The sequence below is a fragment of the Chelonoidis abingdonii genome, chromosome 1 (assembly GCF_003597395.2).
Source record: "Chelonoidis abingdonii isolate Lonesome George chromosome 1, CheloAbing_2.0, whole genome shotgun sequence".
In the NCBI taxonomy this organism is placed as follows: Eukaryota; Metazoa; Chordata; order Testudines; family Testudinidae; genus Chelonoidis; species Chelonoidis abingdonii.
In genome coordinates, this window is record NC_133769.1 from 141,648,325 (window position 1) to 141,665,775 (window position 17,451).

The window sequence follows — 17,451 nt, forward strand, 5'->3', positions numbered from 1 at the left end:
AAAATTTTTGTTTTGTTTTTTGTTTTTGGTACTTTTGTGATTCATGTCAGATCTCGGATATCCTCTACTCTAAATACAAAGATTCAAATTTAATATTAAATTAATCCTGCCTACTTTTCTGTACAATGCACAAAAATAGCTCTGATACGATTACTGAATTGCCTATGTGGAAGTCCCACCAATGCCAAATCTTCTTACTAAACTAGAGATGTTACCCTAAAAATACCAGGACATGAAAAAGAAATAAACCTATTGTGAAAATGGAAATTACTATACTCTTGTTTTTTAACAAAACTTGAAACCCATAATCACTGTCACAAGAGTATATTATCTACTGAATGATTTGCACAATACAAGAAGTTAGTGGTTATTTTTCATTTTATTTTACCTTTCATTTTGTAACTGTTATGGGAGGGCGTGTCAATTTTATTCTCATGGTCAGGGTGACCTTATTACAGTGCTTTTACAGTGTTTCCAGATTATTTAAGTTATTCTAAGAAGGCTTGCCTGACATAATTCATGCTCTTCTAAATTGCACTGGGCAAATTCAGAAAACAAGAATGTTTCCAAAAATGTATAGATATCTATTCCTGCTACTGTAAATGCTTAGGTTTGAAAATTACTATGTTTTTATAGATAACATTTAAATACACACATTTTAGGTCACACAAACATTTACAGTACATGATATGCGTAAAAAGGTGAAATATTTCACATTAATATCTTGCTGAAAGACTGACTGTATTTGATTTTTTTGGCAAATACATCAAGACAGAACACTGATTTTATGAACTTTTAAATGGATATACATTATTTTGTTTGCAACTTGCAATAAAATTTAACTTCCAAATAAACAGTCAATTTTGGGAAAAATACAGAGGAGAAATTCTGATATTTAAACCAATACTCTCATCTCTTCCAGTGACATGCAGAGGGGTTAGTGCTTAGATGTCAGAGTCAGCGTAGAGGACACTCGAAAGATCTGGGGGAGCATATTACTCAGCTGATAAAACATTTCCTCAGATATAGTCTGTAAAGATGAAGACAACAAAAAGCATTGATTTGTCTACTATAATTTGGATGAGTCAAACCATTCTCTCTACATTCTCCTCTCTCCTCCAGTACTTTACTCGGTATTGGAGTCTTATAGCAGCACATCTACCATCCAGATGAAGTTTCCAGCCACTCATACTGTGACTAGGGACCTACTTGAATCATGGGATGACCTTCAAATAAATGCACCGGAGTTGTGGACAAGAGATGGAAAATCATGGAAAAATAATAATGGACATTTGTTAACAGCAGTATTTTGGAAAAGCTAGAGTAGACCTATTTGCTTAAGAAAAAATTGCTGGAATAATATAAACGCAGGTATGTTATGCCTGCTAATTTTTTTGTAACCAGACTTTTTGCTGCAACTATATATATTTTTTTTTTTAAAAGTGACCAGTACAGCATAAAATCCAGGAAATTAAGTCTTAACACAATGGCAATAGAAATCAAGACCAGCCACATTAGCCTTTTACATTTTACAGGTATTGAACATTAGTGCAAAACTAACTGCATGCTCAAAATGCATGCAAAATTGTGACCTGTGCACAATAAGCTAATTAATAACAAAATTGTGGTGGAAGCCTATTATTGCAGTATCCATAATTTCCACAACATTGTGAATGCAATATGGTCTTAGCTATAACCTAATTCTAGTAATTAATAGGACAAAACCTACTTGCGAATATTGCCCTGTATTTACATTAGTAAAATTATCTATTTAAAGAGGATTTCTTCCTCCAGTCACTAACTTTCTTTTAAGTTAGTATAGTCCTTTTCATGATTTCAGATTGGTGTCTCACTCTCTGAATTCCAAAATTAGATCTGATTTTGCAAGTAGTCTACTTTTGGTTCGCACTGCCTAGAGGCTCATAACTTTGTGTTGACAAGTAATTTTTTAAACTTATGAATATGCTTCCAAATAATACTTCCTTCCAGTTAACTCTGAAATGTATATAACTCTAAGGACCAGAGCAAATGAACAAAACTGATCACAACTTTTGGATGACTTCCTGCTTCTGAAGATCATCCAGAATTCAAACAATTTGGTAGTTATTAATAAACAACTTTCTAGTTTTAGTGCATGTCTTTTGGGGCCTGATCCTGTGCCACTGAAGTAAATGGAAGTTGTGTCACTGATTCAGTGGGAGCATGATTGGGCTCTTGCCACACTAACTTTCAAAGATGCTGGAGAAGACCAACTGAAAGCTTAAAATAAAGTCATGTAAGCTTACTCTCCATACTTTCCAAAGAAACTAGCAGTAACGTCATACCTTTATATTAATGATAAATATGTATCCTCTAAAACACTGTGAATTCTGACTCCAGTTATCTGATGTGTCTGTTATTAAATAGAGCTAATAATGATACATCCTATAATGCCTTCTATCTGTGGCTGGCAAAAAGTGGTTCAAATATTAAGTGTCACACCACCTCTAGAGCACGTATTATTTCCAATTCATAGATGAGTGAACTAAAGCACAGAGAGGTTAACTGATTTTTTTTTTTTTTTTTTTAAAGATTATATAGAAAGGCTAAGGTATAGCAGGGAACAGAACCCAGAGTTATCAGCACCCAGAGCCCTGTTCTATTTTTGTCTCCTAGGCCATACCAGAAGTTAATTTCTCAATTTAACCTACCTGCGGTACCAGAAATTGTACGGTCCGAGAAATTCCTCCATCCCATGAAGCCATTTCCATCATGAAGCCTAAAACCCAACATTCACATATTTACCTACTATATGCATTAGGTTTTTCTTTTAATGACACTTATCAGGGTACATATTATCTGACACTTATCAGAGTCTATATAATCATAATTTATAAATTTACATATATAATTATGATTTCAGCAACCTAGTGGAGCTGCATAAACCAGATCAGCACCTCTGGCCCCTTAGTCTTCACTAGCCTGGCCAAACTGCTGGTTCATATTTCTGGTCAGTCTGGAGATCCATGATCCACTATGAAGAACACCATTCTAGTCTTGAAGGGTATGAAGTTCTAGCGCTTGAACAAACTGCACAATCTGGTGCTGGTCAACATGGAGCTGCAGTAGGCATTCACAAGATATTTTCTGGATCTGTATTATTTTGACAACTTGCTTTCAACAACTAGCTATGCTGTCTATATAACTCTGGTGTCAGCAGATATTGAATTCAGTTCTGGGCACTCTAATACCAGAAATATATTGACAGACTGGATGCAGTTTGGAGAAGGGCAATAGAAATTATCCCGAGGAACTGATTTGTGAAGAAAGAGCAAAACATGTAGATTGGCTAGCTGCAGATGTGGTGTTTATAGGACAGGGGTTCCCACAATATGGACCATGGACCAGTATAAGTCCACAATACCATACTGCTGACAAAAATACATTAAACACTTTCCTAATCGTATTTTTCTATGTTGCTGACACAGGGATGTAGTATAATTGTGAATGAGCATATGTCCCCCACCTACTGGTCCACACTAAGAAGAAACTGGCTAACTTCTAGTATAGGGGGCATAACATTCAACTAATATTTGAAGGGTTTGAACTGCAAAGATGGGAGAGGAATTATTTAAACGTAGGGCACAGGAGTACAACCAGCAGTAATCGACAATAAAAGATAAATTTAAAAAGGGAAAAAACTGAGGCTAAATTTCAGGAAAATTCCTGTTCATTCACCTCTGAAATAATCACCAAAAAAAAAAAAGTAGAAGCTCCATTGTGTGGTCATTTAAAACATCAGCTGAATGAGATACTGGAAAATATACTGTGAAGGAACAATTCTGCACTGTCAGATAAAGGTCTTGATGATGTAATGTGTCTTTTATCAACTTTGTCTTCTAACTTAGTCCTTGTCTACACTTACTGGGGGTTCGACGCATGATGATTGATGCATTGGTGGTCGATTTAGCAGGTCAGATTGCTCTCCCGTCGACTTCTGTACTCCACCTGAACGAGAAGCGCAAGGGGAGTCGACGGGAGAGCATCTCCAGTCAACATCGCGTAGAGTGAAACCTGTGGTAAGTAGATTCTAAGTCCGTCGACTTCAGCTACATTATTCACATAACTCAAGTTGCGTAACTTAGATCAATCTTCCCCTTGTACTTGCGTAACTTAGATCAATCTTCCCCTTTCATACCCCTGAGAGATGTAGCTATATGCCTGTAAATTCCTAGTGTAGACCAGGTGTACACTAGGAATTTACAGGCATATAGCTACATCTCTCAGGGGTATGAAAAATCCACACCTTTGAGAGACAGATCTATACCAACCTAACGCTCTGTGTAGATAGCTCTAGGTGGACAGAAGAATTCTCCTCAGGGAAAGTGAATCCCTCCCGTCGGCATAGATAGTGTCTATACCGAAGCGCTTACAGTGGTGCAGCTGTAATGCTCAAGTATAGACAAGTCCTCACATGACAAGGGTGTGTTAATATTACTTTTTCCCCTCTGTTCTAATATAGTATCATATGTTCATCAATTTTTAAACAGGAAAAAATATAGAAAACATACACATAATGGAAAAGTTGTGCCAACAGATACAAAATTACTTCTGGTGCTCTATTTTGAATTCCTCACATTTTTCATCTCTTTTGCGACATGTAATTTTAAGTGATTTCTGCTGACAGTGAATGTGACATAGAATAATAGGTGAAGAGTGCACTAACCTTTGACACATTTAAACACAAGCTCTGCCCTCTTCAAGCACCATGGTATAGTCATTTCCTTAAAAAAGAAAATCTAATTAAAAATTGGTTTAAATTAATAAGATATAACAAAAGCATCAATAAGTGGCTCAAGACAATAGTGTTGCAAGACAATGTTTTTCTATCAGGTCTTTAATATCTTTGTGTTTATCTTATTCCAATGTCTTTATTACTCCCATGTCTTTATAGTCTCTAGTGTTGTGAGCTTCCACACCTGCTCATTTGCTGAATGCAATTTTCTCTACTAGAAAGCAGAAAGTTCTCTTCTTAAGCAGAAGTCTCTCTCGAACATCTCAGGTCATAGACCACATTTGCTAATTTTGTTTATTGATCTGCTTCATTCTTTTCAAATAATATCATAGACAAAGAACATTTAGTTTTCCAACGCATTCTGGAAATGTTTATTATGGATTACCACAAAAACTCAGCTACTGAGTTATTTACAGTGCTGAGACAAGCTACTGTGTGAACAGTGCAATATGCATTTTTAAGCTGAGATTTTCAAAGGGGGATACTGATGCACAGCTCCCATTTGTCTCACGAACATTCACATGCACTATTACCATAAGCGGCTTTGAAAATCTCAGCTTTCAGGTATTAGGTACAATTAAATTGCTTAGATGGTCAGATCCATACTTTGGATTGCTAGAGTAAGGATGTGTTCAACAGCCTAACTGCAGTCACTGAATGTTGGTATTCCTTTCGAGGGCCTCTAGCTATGACCCTCATACTATGGCCACTGGCATACTAAAAATGCCTTGGGCAGATAGATCTTGTGTTGGGGCTGAATTTATATCACAAAATAAATTCAATAATTCAAGCGATACAGATACAAGAAGAGCTGGAGAGGGAATCTGGAGCTTCCATTAAATACCAAGATTATGTATGCACCTATAAAGTTTTCCAAGAGGCATGGCTAATAGGGACTTGTCAAAAAAAATTGAGATCTAGATAAAAGTTTAAACACTGGAGAACAGTACAGACGCTCCTCAACTTACACAAGCATTCCGTTCTGGAATGCCTTGTGTAACTTGAATTTTGCATAAGTCGGGGACGTATACCCGACATTTACGCAAAAAAACCCCAAAAAAACCAACTTATGGAACTTTTCCCATAAGTGTGGATTTGCGTAAGTTGGGTTTGCGTAACCCGAGGGGTGTCTCTACATGAATTTTGGACATTCCTTGGAATCTACACCAAGAAATGGAAAATACTATTTTTATTTCACTTGTAATCCATCAGTGGCAGATATATAAATGCCAATTTTATTAACATTATTTGAACAGAATCATTCCTATGATTCACACTCTGGAACTTGAAAAGATAAGCACCTCCCAGTATTAACAGAACTGTGCATGTAAACATAGACTTGCCACTCTATATAGCCTTCCAAATTTCCAGTTTAAGCACTTTTGTATTCCATAAAACCAGCAAATCGTTCTAAATCTGCACAGTGTAAATGACAGATTGTCAAACACCACATAAAGAGCATCTCTACAGCAGGAAAAAAAAAATCAGCCTTATTTTAAAAGTATCAAACTTCTGATCATTTGGTAACACAAATACAGTTCACCCTATACGTTGCCTCAGAGGGTTGCTGTAAGACGCAGTTCCCACCTACAATAGATACAGTGGATCGTTATATATTATTTAAAAAAAATAAATAAATCTAGAGTGGCGGTAGAACCAACATCGTAATATGGTAACATTTAAAAACAATTTTTTCATGATGCAAATCCTTAGCATCTGTTTGCTTTGCCCTTAGATTACGCAACAAATGAATCAGATAGCACAATGCTGGACAACAAAATATATATTTTTTCAAGCTTTCCGGAAGAAATACTGGGTCTTCATTGTAATTTATCTGCCTACACAGGCTGTCTGTCACATGTAAGGTAGGCGTTTGTTGGTGGTTTTGATCCCTGTTTTGGCCTAGTTTAAAACCAGTGTCTAAAAAGAAAGGTCCTGTTGCCCTGAAGGCTAATTAGCAGTAGTTTTGCAGTCAGTAAGGTCAAAAAACATTTGATACCTTAAAAGGACCTACCAAAGAAGCAGGATATGACACCAGTTCTTGGACAGTGTCAGAGGAGTACAGATGTTAAGTGTTGGGGGCACTCACGGAAATAACAAACTGAACACTGAACATCAATGAATTAAACCCACAAAAACTCAAATATGAATTAGAACCTGAATCATTACTTTGTCATCTTTAAAAGTGATATACTCAGGATTTCACTATGCTATCAGGTTATTTTTTACATGCAGAATATTCCACTAAGGTTCATAAGTCTACTCAGACCAGATGAGCAGGGTCTTATGTGGCAGTGTATGGGGTAAAAAAGATACTAATCAAAAGTCAACCCAGAATGATACTATCATTCTAGTGATGTACAAGAAGTGTTCAGGGAGCTATGGTCTGCAGCCAGTAACCATGATCTCATCCCTGTCTTGCCCTCTAAAATCTATCAAAAAAAGAGCTTGATTTGTTAGTAGGAGGGCCATTGTCTAGGACAGAGGTGGGCAAACTACTGCCCGCGGGACCCTCCTGCCTGGCCCCTTCCCTGCAGCCTCAACTCACTCTGCCGCTGGCACAATGCTCTGGGCGGTGGGGCTGTGAGCTTCTGGGGCAGCGCAGCTGCAGAGCCCGGCCTGACCCGGTGCTCTGTGCAGTGGCGACACCATGGCTGAAGGAGAGAATCCTGTCTGAAAGGAGTTCAGCCAGTAACACCAATAAAGCATGTGGGTGAGAGAAATCTTTGCTTTGAATTCACTTTGCTTGATAAGTTAGGTATTAGTTTGTGTTTTACTTTTTATTTCTTTGTAACCAATTCTAACTTTTATACCTTATTACTTGTAATCACTTTATCTATCTTTCTGTAGTTAACAAACCTGCTTTATTGTTTTGTTTCGTTTAAACCAGTGTGTGTTTTGACTGAAGTGTTTGGGAAGCTTCATTTGAGATAATAGAAAATAACATGCATAAACCTTAACAAAATGATAGACTTTCTATGAGCTTGTGTTGTCCAGAAGGGTATTGGGCTGTATACCACACACATTTCTGGGGCCAAGTCTGGGTCTGGAAGTTTGCTGGTGTCACTGTGACATATAAATTTAGGAGTGGCTGGCTAAGAGCACTCATAACTCAGCTGGGAGTAATTTACATGCTAGAGAGGCTGTGTGTGAACAAGGCCAGGTTGCTCTCAGAGTAAAGCAATGTAAAAGGGACCCCAGGTTGGAGAACTGAGGGGACACAGCTGTCCATCAGTTCAGATTGTACCCTGGGGAATGTCACACAGGTGCTTAAGTTTTTACAGCATCAGGCCCCACAAGGGCTAAAAATAGAGTCAAGTCCTGAAGTCTCTAAACAGTTCTCAGTTAGGGAAAAGTCCAATTAATTTCAATATAGTTGCCTTAGTAAGGACACCAGGCTACAATAGGTATACTTTGACTAAATGCCATTTTGGTAGCCATCTCATATAATATATATATCTGATGGAAATGAGGAGTGCAATTGTTTATGGTGGTACAAGGGCACATACCCAAAATAATCCGCAAAAACAATACAAACAGCCAGTTTATGCTACAGATTGTAAAATCTCCGTTTCTACTTTTTGGACTTTTCAGAAAATGTTCTGCAACACTAATGGTCACAAAAGGTGCCTGACTGCCACCCCTGAGAAATTTTCTGCTTTTCTATAGAACAGTAATACAGGCAACAGAGGCCACAAAATATACCTCCTCTCTCTATCCATGGCAACCACAACACCTGAGGAACAGAGCAACAGTTCTGAACTGAGTGTGGGGAGAATCCTGTCTGAAAGGAGTTCAGTCCATCACTACCATACAAAAGGTGCCAGTTGTGGTGTTTTCCGTGATGAAATATAAACACCTGTCCATTAAGAAATAGTATGGGTTATCTCAGTTTATACAGAATGCAGAAAACGAATGGTTTTACACGCGCTGAAGTCTACAGCGTGTACTTTTTAGAAAAACAGCAGTATTATTATTACAATTATTTGTATTGCCATTTCACCAAGGGGCCCCAGTTATGGACCAGGACCATTAGGCACAAGTGAAACAGTAAAAGCAACTTTTTTTGGTGACGTTCACTTTATATGAAGTCCCAATATCAGTAAAAAATAAGTCACCCTTCATTCAGTTTAATAAACTCCATGCCATTGCTAAATTATAAAAATCCATCTATAAAAGGGCTTTTTTTTTTTTTTTTGCAGAGCAACAAAGAAAGCTCCTGATGAATGCCTGTCACAATGAAACATCTCAACATCTCTGCAGCTGTGCTCCTGGTTAACCACTTTACAAAAAAAATTTCTTACGTAGGTGGTAAACACAACTTTAGAAAACAAGGTTTCCAAAGGCACCAAATTCAGATTAGTTTTCAGAAATCTGATATCGTTCACTTTTCCCTGTACAATGTATTACAAAAGTTGCATGTTTTAAATTAGGTCAGCCAGCTGCAGTAAATTGTTTGTTACCAACAGTTCCAATTCAATTCACAAAGTATATCAAGGACGAATACATAGTTTTGCTTAAATCTACACATACTATGCTGATCATAATGTTTATTCTGCAAATGCTTAAACCAGAAAACCAATACAAAAGGGGAGATAAAAGTAAGAATCTAAAGAGCTAGGTGTTCATTCCATCCTTCAGTTTCATACATTAGTTCATGTCTTTTAACTAGGATCCCATCAGAAAATGAGGAGCAAGTCTACACTACAGTGCTACATTGGCACAGCTGCACCGATGCAGATGCACTGCTGTAGTGCATCTGGTGAAGACATGCTATGCTCTCCCATCAGCATAATTACTCCACCTTGGCGAGAAGCAGAAGCTATGTTGGTGGGAGAGTATCTCCTGCTGACATAGCACCAGTGTGAACCGTGAAGACTTGCATCGCTGGGGGGAGGGGGGGGGAAAGAGTTTTTCACACTCCATGAGTGACGTAAGTTACAGATGCTCCCTGACTTACGCAAGTGTCGAATTTTGTGTAAGACAGGAACGTTTACCTGACAATTACACAAGGAAAAAAAAAGCTTATGGAACGTAGGAACTTCTTCCGTAATTGCGGATTTGCATAAATCGGGTTTGCGTAACCCAGGGAGCGTCTGTGTATCGACTTGGGCTATAGTGTAGTGGATCCTACAAAATAATCTGTGCAGACCCTATGTCTGTGTGGCATGCCATTTAAGTCAGAATCCCTACTGGTGATTCCTTTGCAGGACTAGGGTCAGATTAATTAGTTTCTGAAGAAGAAATATGCAGTGCTAAAAGTGGTGTTTTAAGTTAGGTTGCTTTTTCCTCACTCTCACCTTCTTTTTTTATATAAAGACTGACCATCTTGTACTATCTACAAATAATAAATAGAACACAGAGCTAAACAGTGCTAGTATGCTCTAAATTTCTCATCTCCACTGTTTTTCAACCAGCATCAATGAAAACTGGGAGTATGAGAAAGCTCTACAGTAGCTGTTCCAATTAGACCAGCAGATGTAGGAATGTGCTACTTTTCTGAGTGCAAATATAGAGGTTAGATTACTTGGTGGTTTTGTTGGGGTTTTTTTGTTTGTTTGCTTTTACTTACCTCTGACATATCATGTACCAGTAGAAGAGGGATGCTAATTGTAGTAATATCGTGTGTACAACAAACTTTGAGAATATTTCTGAGGCCCATGATTGCAGGATCCCGAGCAGTAATGTTACCAGACCTTACATTATCATCCACACACAGATGAAAAGCAACATGAATTTCAGAAAGATTTGAATGGCGTGTGATGTAAAATTCTCCTGCAAAATAATGAAAGAGACAATGTAATCTCTATCATGCTAGTAATCTAAACTAAATACAAACATATATAATAAACATCAAAGCATGCTGGGAATGACAAGTTTTAATACCAATGGTCTGAATCCAATGTGGTGTGTAATGCTCCTTTATCAGATCAAATCAATTGCTGTACTTCCTTACTGTTATTTTAAAGACACTACACGGCAAAATTTGCCCATCAAACCTAGATCAGTAGCTATAAATAAGAAGAAAAGACACTAACAGATGTAAAAACCTGCAGAACAGTGACACTCATCCCCTGTTCACATTGACCCAAGACTTATTTCCATGCTTTTCCACTGTATTTAGTTGGCATCAGAGATCTGGTGTAATAAGGCATGACAGTGCCAATATAGACAGATATGATCTATATGTGGTAGAAGACGTCAGTAGAGAAAAAAAATAACGAGGAGGTGTAACAGTGAAAACATATACGCAAGCAATGAACTGCAGACAGATGTGGGAGGCGGAAATACCCAAAATGGATGGGTTAAAATAAAGGCTACAAAAAGCCTGTGGGAAAGGATAGTGGGTTATCTAACAGGAATGTACAGGAAGATGAAGCAAGTTATCAGAGAGCATCAAAATTAAAAAGAAGGCTTAGTAATGGGGGTTTGTTTAAAAAGTGCCTAAAAACTATTTGTCAAAAGGTATATTTAGACTTGGAACACAGTTTAGTCCCCGAAGTAGAGGAAGCAATGAAGGGCAATGGAGTCTTGGATCTGATATTAGCCCAAAGTAACAGAGATAAAGGCGTGAGGAAATTTTGGGGACAGCCACCACAAATTAAAATGCCAATCCAACAGACAGATCTACTTGGATCTAGCCCTATTGAAGTTAAGAGGGAAATCTTGGGGGTGGGGGTCATCTGCGTGAATCTCATTGCAGGACTGAGACCTAATTATAAAGATGGGATATAGAAACAGCATCAGTAGGATGCGGATTTTCATAAACAAAATATTTTTGAAATGAAGGATATTGTAGGCAGTGTAAAAGCAGCTATTACGCCAGCTGGAAATTGGAGAGAGAAAAGAGGAGAGAACTCAACACTACTCTTCTACCACCAGTCACAGAAAATACAAAGATTTTTAGAAGTGGCTGAAGGAAAGGTATGTGAATGAACTGGAATACAAGAGAATTATAAAAGTAAAAGGGTCAATAGAAAGGAAAGGAGGTGTGTGCAGCAAAAAAAAAAATGCAGACAAAGTAAAGGAAGCAAAAGGAAAGAATACTTGTGATGGGAGGTGACAAGGGAAAACAAAGTTCTGAGTTGGGCCCTTTCATTCTGGTAGGCTAATGTCAAAACTGCTTACACAAAACAAGGGAGAAATGTTATTCTCCCTATAGGGCTGGTTTACATACAGTCTGCACATTCATTTAACTGCCCTGGTTTAGAAACAGCTTTAGTGAAATCAGTGCAACCACCACACCCCCAGCGTGGACACCTTCACATCAGTTTGAATGTCTTTTAGCTTAAGTTGGCTTGTAATTAAACTAAACTAATTTAATTGAGTGATTTAAAAAAGTGTCCACATTAGAGATAACCCTGATTTAACTAAAGCTGTTTCTAAATAGTGCACAAATTGTGTGTAGATGTTCAAATCATTTCTTCATAAACTTTTCTTACTAATGGAACAACACATACAGAGAAGCAATGAGAGATATTTCCTCCTAAAGTCCCTGGATAAATAAAGCATTTAAGAATATGCTTAATTTTAAGTGTATAAGTAATCCCACTGACTTTAGTGGGACTACTCATTTGCTTAAAGTTAAGCATATGCTTAAGTGCTTTGCTGGATCAAAACAATAGTGACTAGAATCAACTATTTTAAAAGACAATTGTTTTCTGAAAATATGTCAATACTCCTTCAAATATTGTAAGGTGGGTTGTTTTTTATTAGCAAAATGAATCTTAGGCACAGACTGGTTAAGTGACTTTCCCAAATTCATATGGAAGTCAGTGGCAAAGCTGGGAATAGAAACCAGATGTCCTGACATCCAGACACGTGCCTTAGCCACAAGAACACCCCTCCTCTCTTATTCAGGGCAAGTTGTGTTTAGTTTCAAATTTGTACTCTGAATTTAGAACTAGAAAAATATGTATCTATAAAGCACAGTCTGCTTTAAAAAAAAATAACAAATACAAATCCTCATAATAGTACTCACCAGGCAAAATATTTGATTGGTTTCGTTCAATATTCTTGGACTTCTCTTCATTTCCACCATTTCTATTTACTGAATCTGTGTGTAATGTAACCATTAAATATATTGTATATAAGCTATTTATTATATTAGCCTTGGTAAACAGACATTAAATATTTTCACTCATCACATTTTAAGAATTTAGGAGCTGATCCAAAGTCATCTGAAATTACTGCAAATCTTTTTATGGACTTTAGTAGGCTTTGGATCAGGTTCTAATTGCAAAATCCTGTCTTTGACTTCCCTTTCACACAGCAGTCCTTTATTGAGGGATGCTCTGAAAACCAAATGCACTCAAAATATAATAGAAACAGAATGCTATGAACAGACTTGGAAGAAAGAAAGATTGTTATTTCACTGTACTTGCAAGGCACTAAGATACTATCATGTTGGGGACGCATAAATGTATAGTCACTCTAGGCCAGTGGTTCTCAACCCATAGCCCACCTACAGCCTAATCAGCATACAGCTGGGGCCCGTGTAACATCCTCAGGTTCATATAGGTAGTATGCATACTGTGTGGATGTGGCCCACATAACACATACAGCTGCACAGGTGGTCCAATATGGTAAATAGGTTGAGAACCACTGCTTTTCTTTCTTAAAGCTGCACTCTCCCCCCTTTGTCTCCTAATTCTCATTTATTTTTGTGGTCTTAATTCTCTAAGGGATCAGCAACCTGTGGCACATGGCACACCAGGGTAAACTAGTTTATTTACCTGCCACATCCATAGGTTCATCTGATCGCGGCTCCCACTGGCTGCGGTTCATTGCTTCAGGGCAATGGCGGCGGCAGGAAGCAGCGGCCAGCACATCCCTTGGCCCGCACCGCTTCCCGCAGCCCCCATTGGCCTGGAGTGGTGAACTGTGGCCACTGGGAGCTGCGATTGGCAGAACCTGCGGACACGGCAGGTAAACAAACCAGCCCGGCCTGCCAGGGGACTTACCCTGGTGGGCCGTGTGCCAAAGCTTGCTGATCCCTGCTCTAAAGTCACATTAGAGTCTTACAGATAAGAGGAGAGCAGTAACTCGATTTTTTTTCATTTGCAAACAGGAACATAAATGTTTATGGAAGCCCATTAACATATAACCAACAATTTGCCATTCATTTTATACAAAAAGAATTTAAAGGGAGTGTAAAAATAAGAAAACGACAATGATTTACTACATGAAATGAATTACCAGTACTACTTTGTATCAAGAAAAATTAAGGAGATGTAAAGAAGCAAAGAAAATACTGAAAACTATTTTCATAAGACTGTCTATTACAACATGCTGGTTCTTAAAGGAAAATAGTTTCTGTATATACTTTTGTGAGCCTACTCACGTTACTGACTCACTTAAACCACAAAAGTACTTTTTTGCATGAAAACAAAAGTATGAGTAGTACTGCCTCAACAGCATGTGGTTGAAAACTTCCTGTCATTTTGTGCAATCTCTTAGCCGCCTGTAAATACAAGGGAGAGTGATGAATGATGCACTTCCCCTCTGGTCCTCATGTTAGTTAGGATATTCTCTTCTTTACTACCCAATGGTTGTGAAGGAAAAAATCGTAACTCCCTCCACATTATTGAAATTTCTAAATCTTTAGACAGAAAATAAAAAAAAAAAAATCAGACTAAAATTTGTCCATTGCTACAGGCAGGCTTAAATTGGAGAGAGGGAGAAGGTACGGTATGTCAGAACCTTTCCCAAGCTGCCACTTTGTGCACCAGAATCTCAAGATTTTTTTTTAATTGAGTCTTTTCTGTTAACTGAGGCCACACTGTGTACCCAAGTTTACAGACAGACTGGAACAATAGCTCTAAGAGGGGTGAATTTCCCCATTCATCACACAGGGCATTAACTCAGTTGCTGGTGTATTTCAAATATAACTAAAATCTCATTTTGGCCTCACGAATGTGGAGATACTGCCACTTGAGTGGAGTCCAGGAGAACGTATCGGTATATTTCAACACCACTGAGAGGTAAACAAGCCTAGAGGACATGTACAATCATATTATCTGCTCACTCTATCATGAGTGGCCTCTCAAGCAGACAGCTTCTTTTGTGGGAGGACACTGGAAGAATACCTCTATCTTTTTTCTTTTAAAAATTGGACTCTGGCTATACAGAGTTTGTGAAAATGTCATAACAATTAGCTTCTCTTATAGCATTTTCATTTAGGGCTTGAGCCTACCATTTGACAGGACACACAAAGATGTTACAATCATTACAGGATACACATGCATGAGTGTAGAAGCTTAGGATATATGGCAATGTGCACTATATTAAAGTGCATATTTGAATCCTTGATCTCTGCTCATCAGTAGCTTGGAAAGAGATAATACTAATGTTGCTCCAGGCATTAACAGAGGGACTGGTAAAAGTTATAAAATTGTGCCAGATAGCTTTCTCCACACCAAGACCAATGTGTCTAAAACTAATTCAGTGCAAGACAGAGTAAACAATATCAAAGAAGACAATTACTCTTTGCCTACTACATAACAGATATTGGATCCTATCTTTCTGAGATCTCTAAAGATTTAAGTGTCAAGAAGAGAAAGGATCTAACAGATTAATGTTTTTCTGCCTACATATGAACCTTTAAAAAAAAAAAAAATTAAAAAGAGAGCTGGCTGAATTACTGCTACAAAGCAAAGTAAAAGTAACTTATATTGGAAACCACAGAAATCCCTAATGTTTCTGTCTTCTTTTGAGCTCTCTAGCTTACTTTTATTGAAAATTTTGTACGTTAGTTTCAGACAATCATAGTTTGGCAGACCATTTATGCTTCAAGAGACAGAAGCGATCTAATAAATTATTGCGTATTTATATATCAGTCATCTGCCCCCTGCCCCCCAATCCCAAGGTGCTTTATGGAGGTACATCCCCATTCTACCTATAGGGAAACTGAGGTACAGAGAGGTTAAGTATCTTGCCCGTACAGATACACACAAAGCATTTAGTCACAGGGATATTCTATTTCAAGAAAAACAATTCTGATTGACACTGACCGTGCTGTCTTTTTGACTTACTGCTGCGTTGTGCTCTAGCATAAAGTACAACCTGCTGCACAATTTCAAGCTGCTCTTGAATCCCAGGAAAGTGGAAATCTGTGCATTCTTGGCAAACTGTTGCAAAATCTAAAAGAAAGTAAATTTAAAACACAAGTTGCAGCTTTTGTCTGCGAATATGATACAATTTTGTGCTAGTATTCTAGCAAGCTAGTGAGAACAACAAACGTATCTACCATGCACCACTTTAAATTCAAACAATTTACAAGAGAGCTAGAACATTTTTTCAATAAATGGATTATTTAAAAAGGAAAATCTTCAAAGACTGATATTACATACCAAGTAACCTAAAAGACCATGCCTGAACCAAACAAATACTGTGTGCATAAATTAGTTTTTTCTCTTATTTTGTAAAACATACACATTTGAATGCTGTAACCTCTTTTGTTGGTACCTACCATAAATATTTTAGTGAAATGTGTCAGAGTGTTAGTTACCAACAACTGGTATGACTGCTAGTGTAAAAAGTTATGTGCTGCAGACAAAATGAAATAATAGATAAATTTCTCATACAATGTATCTAGGAAGCCAGAATCAGAACCGCAGTCTTTCAACACCAAAAACACAGACCTTACAACTACAGAAGAGTGCCCCAGCTGGTAGCAGATTCCTTATCCTCTCTGTGAACAACAACATGCATCTCCCTAGATCGAAGATCAATTTTAGTTCAAAATTAATTACTATTAGTATTTCAGATATGCATAAAGGCTCCAACCAAGATCAAGGCCCCATTTTGCTAGGTTTATATATATATAAACGACTGGATAGCGTAGTGGTTAAGAGCGCCGCCCTTTGATACGAGAGACTGGGGTTCAAATCCTGGTTGGTACCCAACTTTCCAGTAGGGGTCCTTGGGCAAAAGACCCCCTAACTTTCTGAGGCATTATGCGTTTATGTGGTTTTAAGTGAGCGTCCTGCCCTTTAATACGTATTTGAGACTTTTGACTGAGGGATTCAAATCCTGTGTTGGGTTATTCCTATATCTTTTCCAGTAGGGGGTCCTTTGAACCAGGACAAATCTGACGATAAGTGGGCTACTGGAACAAACCATTCAGGACGAGACAAGAGAACCTGGAATTGATGGAATGCTACTACAACAGTAGACCTAATGAGAGGGGATATATGAAACGTATGAGGGACTATGGATGGACAAAAGACCTACATCCACACTTACTGAGAAACAGCTAGTTACCCAACGCTTCAACATAGTAAAGAGGAAGCTGCTCTCACAGCTTGAGATAGACCAACTCCACATTACATCCCAGACTCAAGAAGACCTGGAAGAACAAGTGGATGTGCAGCCCACACCTGAAGCTGAAACTTCACTGCCACCCCCTCCATTGCAGAGCACAGCAGCTGATATGAGGCATAAGATCATGGAGAAACTAGCTACAGTCAATCCTCGAGACCGATTACCAAGGCTCAGTGGAGAAGTACCCATCAGATAGTATGTTAGAAGATGCCAATAGAGCCCTCATGACAATCCCTACTACCACCATAACTCAAACCAATGAACTGGTATACGCTACAGCCTCTGTAATCCTGGAGATGCTTGGCTACACGATCAAGAAGAACAACAGTATGTACCCACCCTGGAAAATGAGG

General features: G+C 38.1%; 1 protein-coding gene across 4 annotated transcripts in view; it reads right to left on the reverse strand.

Moving 5' to 3' along the window:
* Positions 1–360: 360 nt before the first annotated feature.
* Positions 361–17,451, reverse strand: part of FERRY3 (FERRY endosomal RAB5 effector complex subunit 3) — a 41,049-nt gene continuing 23,958 nt past the window's right edge. For 2 of the 4 annotated variants that reach the window (XM_032775746.2, XM_075070774.1), the window contains exons 9-14: positions 15,787–15,915; positions 12,756–12,830; positions 10,347–10,549; positions 4,706–4,763; positions 2,691–2,758; positions 361–1,030 (exon numbers count right to left, since the gene is read on the reverse strand). In XM_032775746.2, the coding sequence (XP_032631637.1) occupies positions 938–1,030; positions 2,691–2,758; positions 4,706–4,763; positions 10,347–10,549; positions 12,756–12,830; positions 15,787–15,915 (626 nt within the window). In that variant the 3' untranslated portion in view covers positions 361–937. Of the gene's footprint in view, positions 1,031–2,690; positions 2,759–3,014; positions 3,988–4,705; positions 4,764–10,346; positions 10,550–12,755; positions 12,831–15,786; positions 15,916–17,451 lie in introns of those variants that run through there. The other 2 variants (XM_032775748.2, XM_075070781.1) reach the window with 2 other exon arrangements.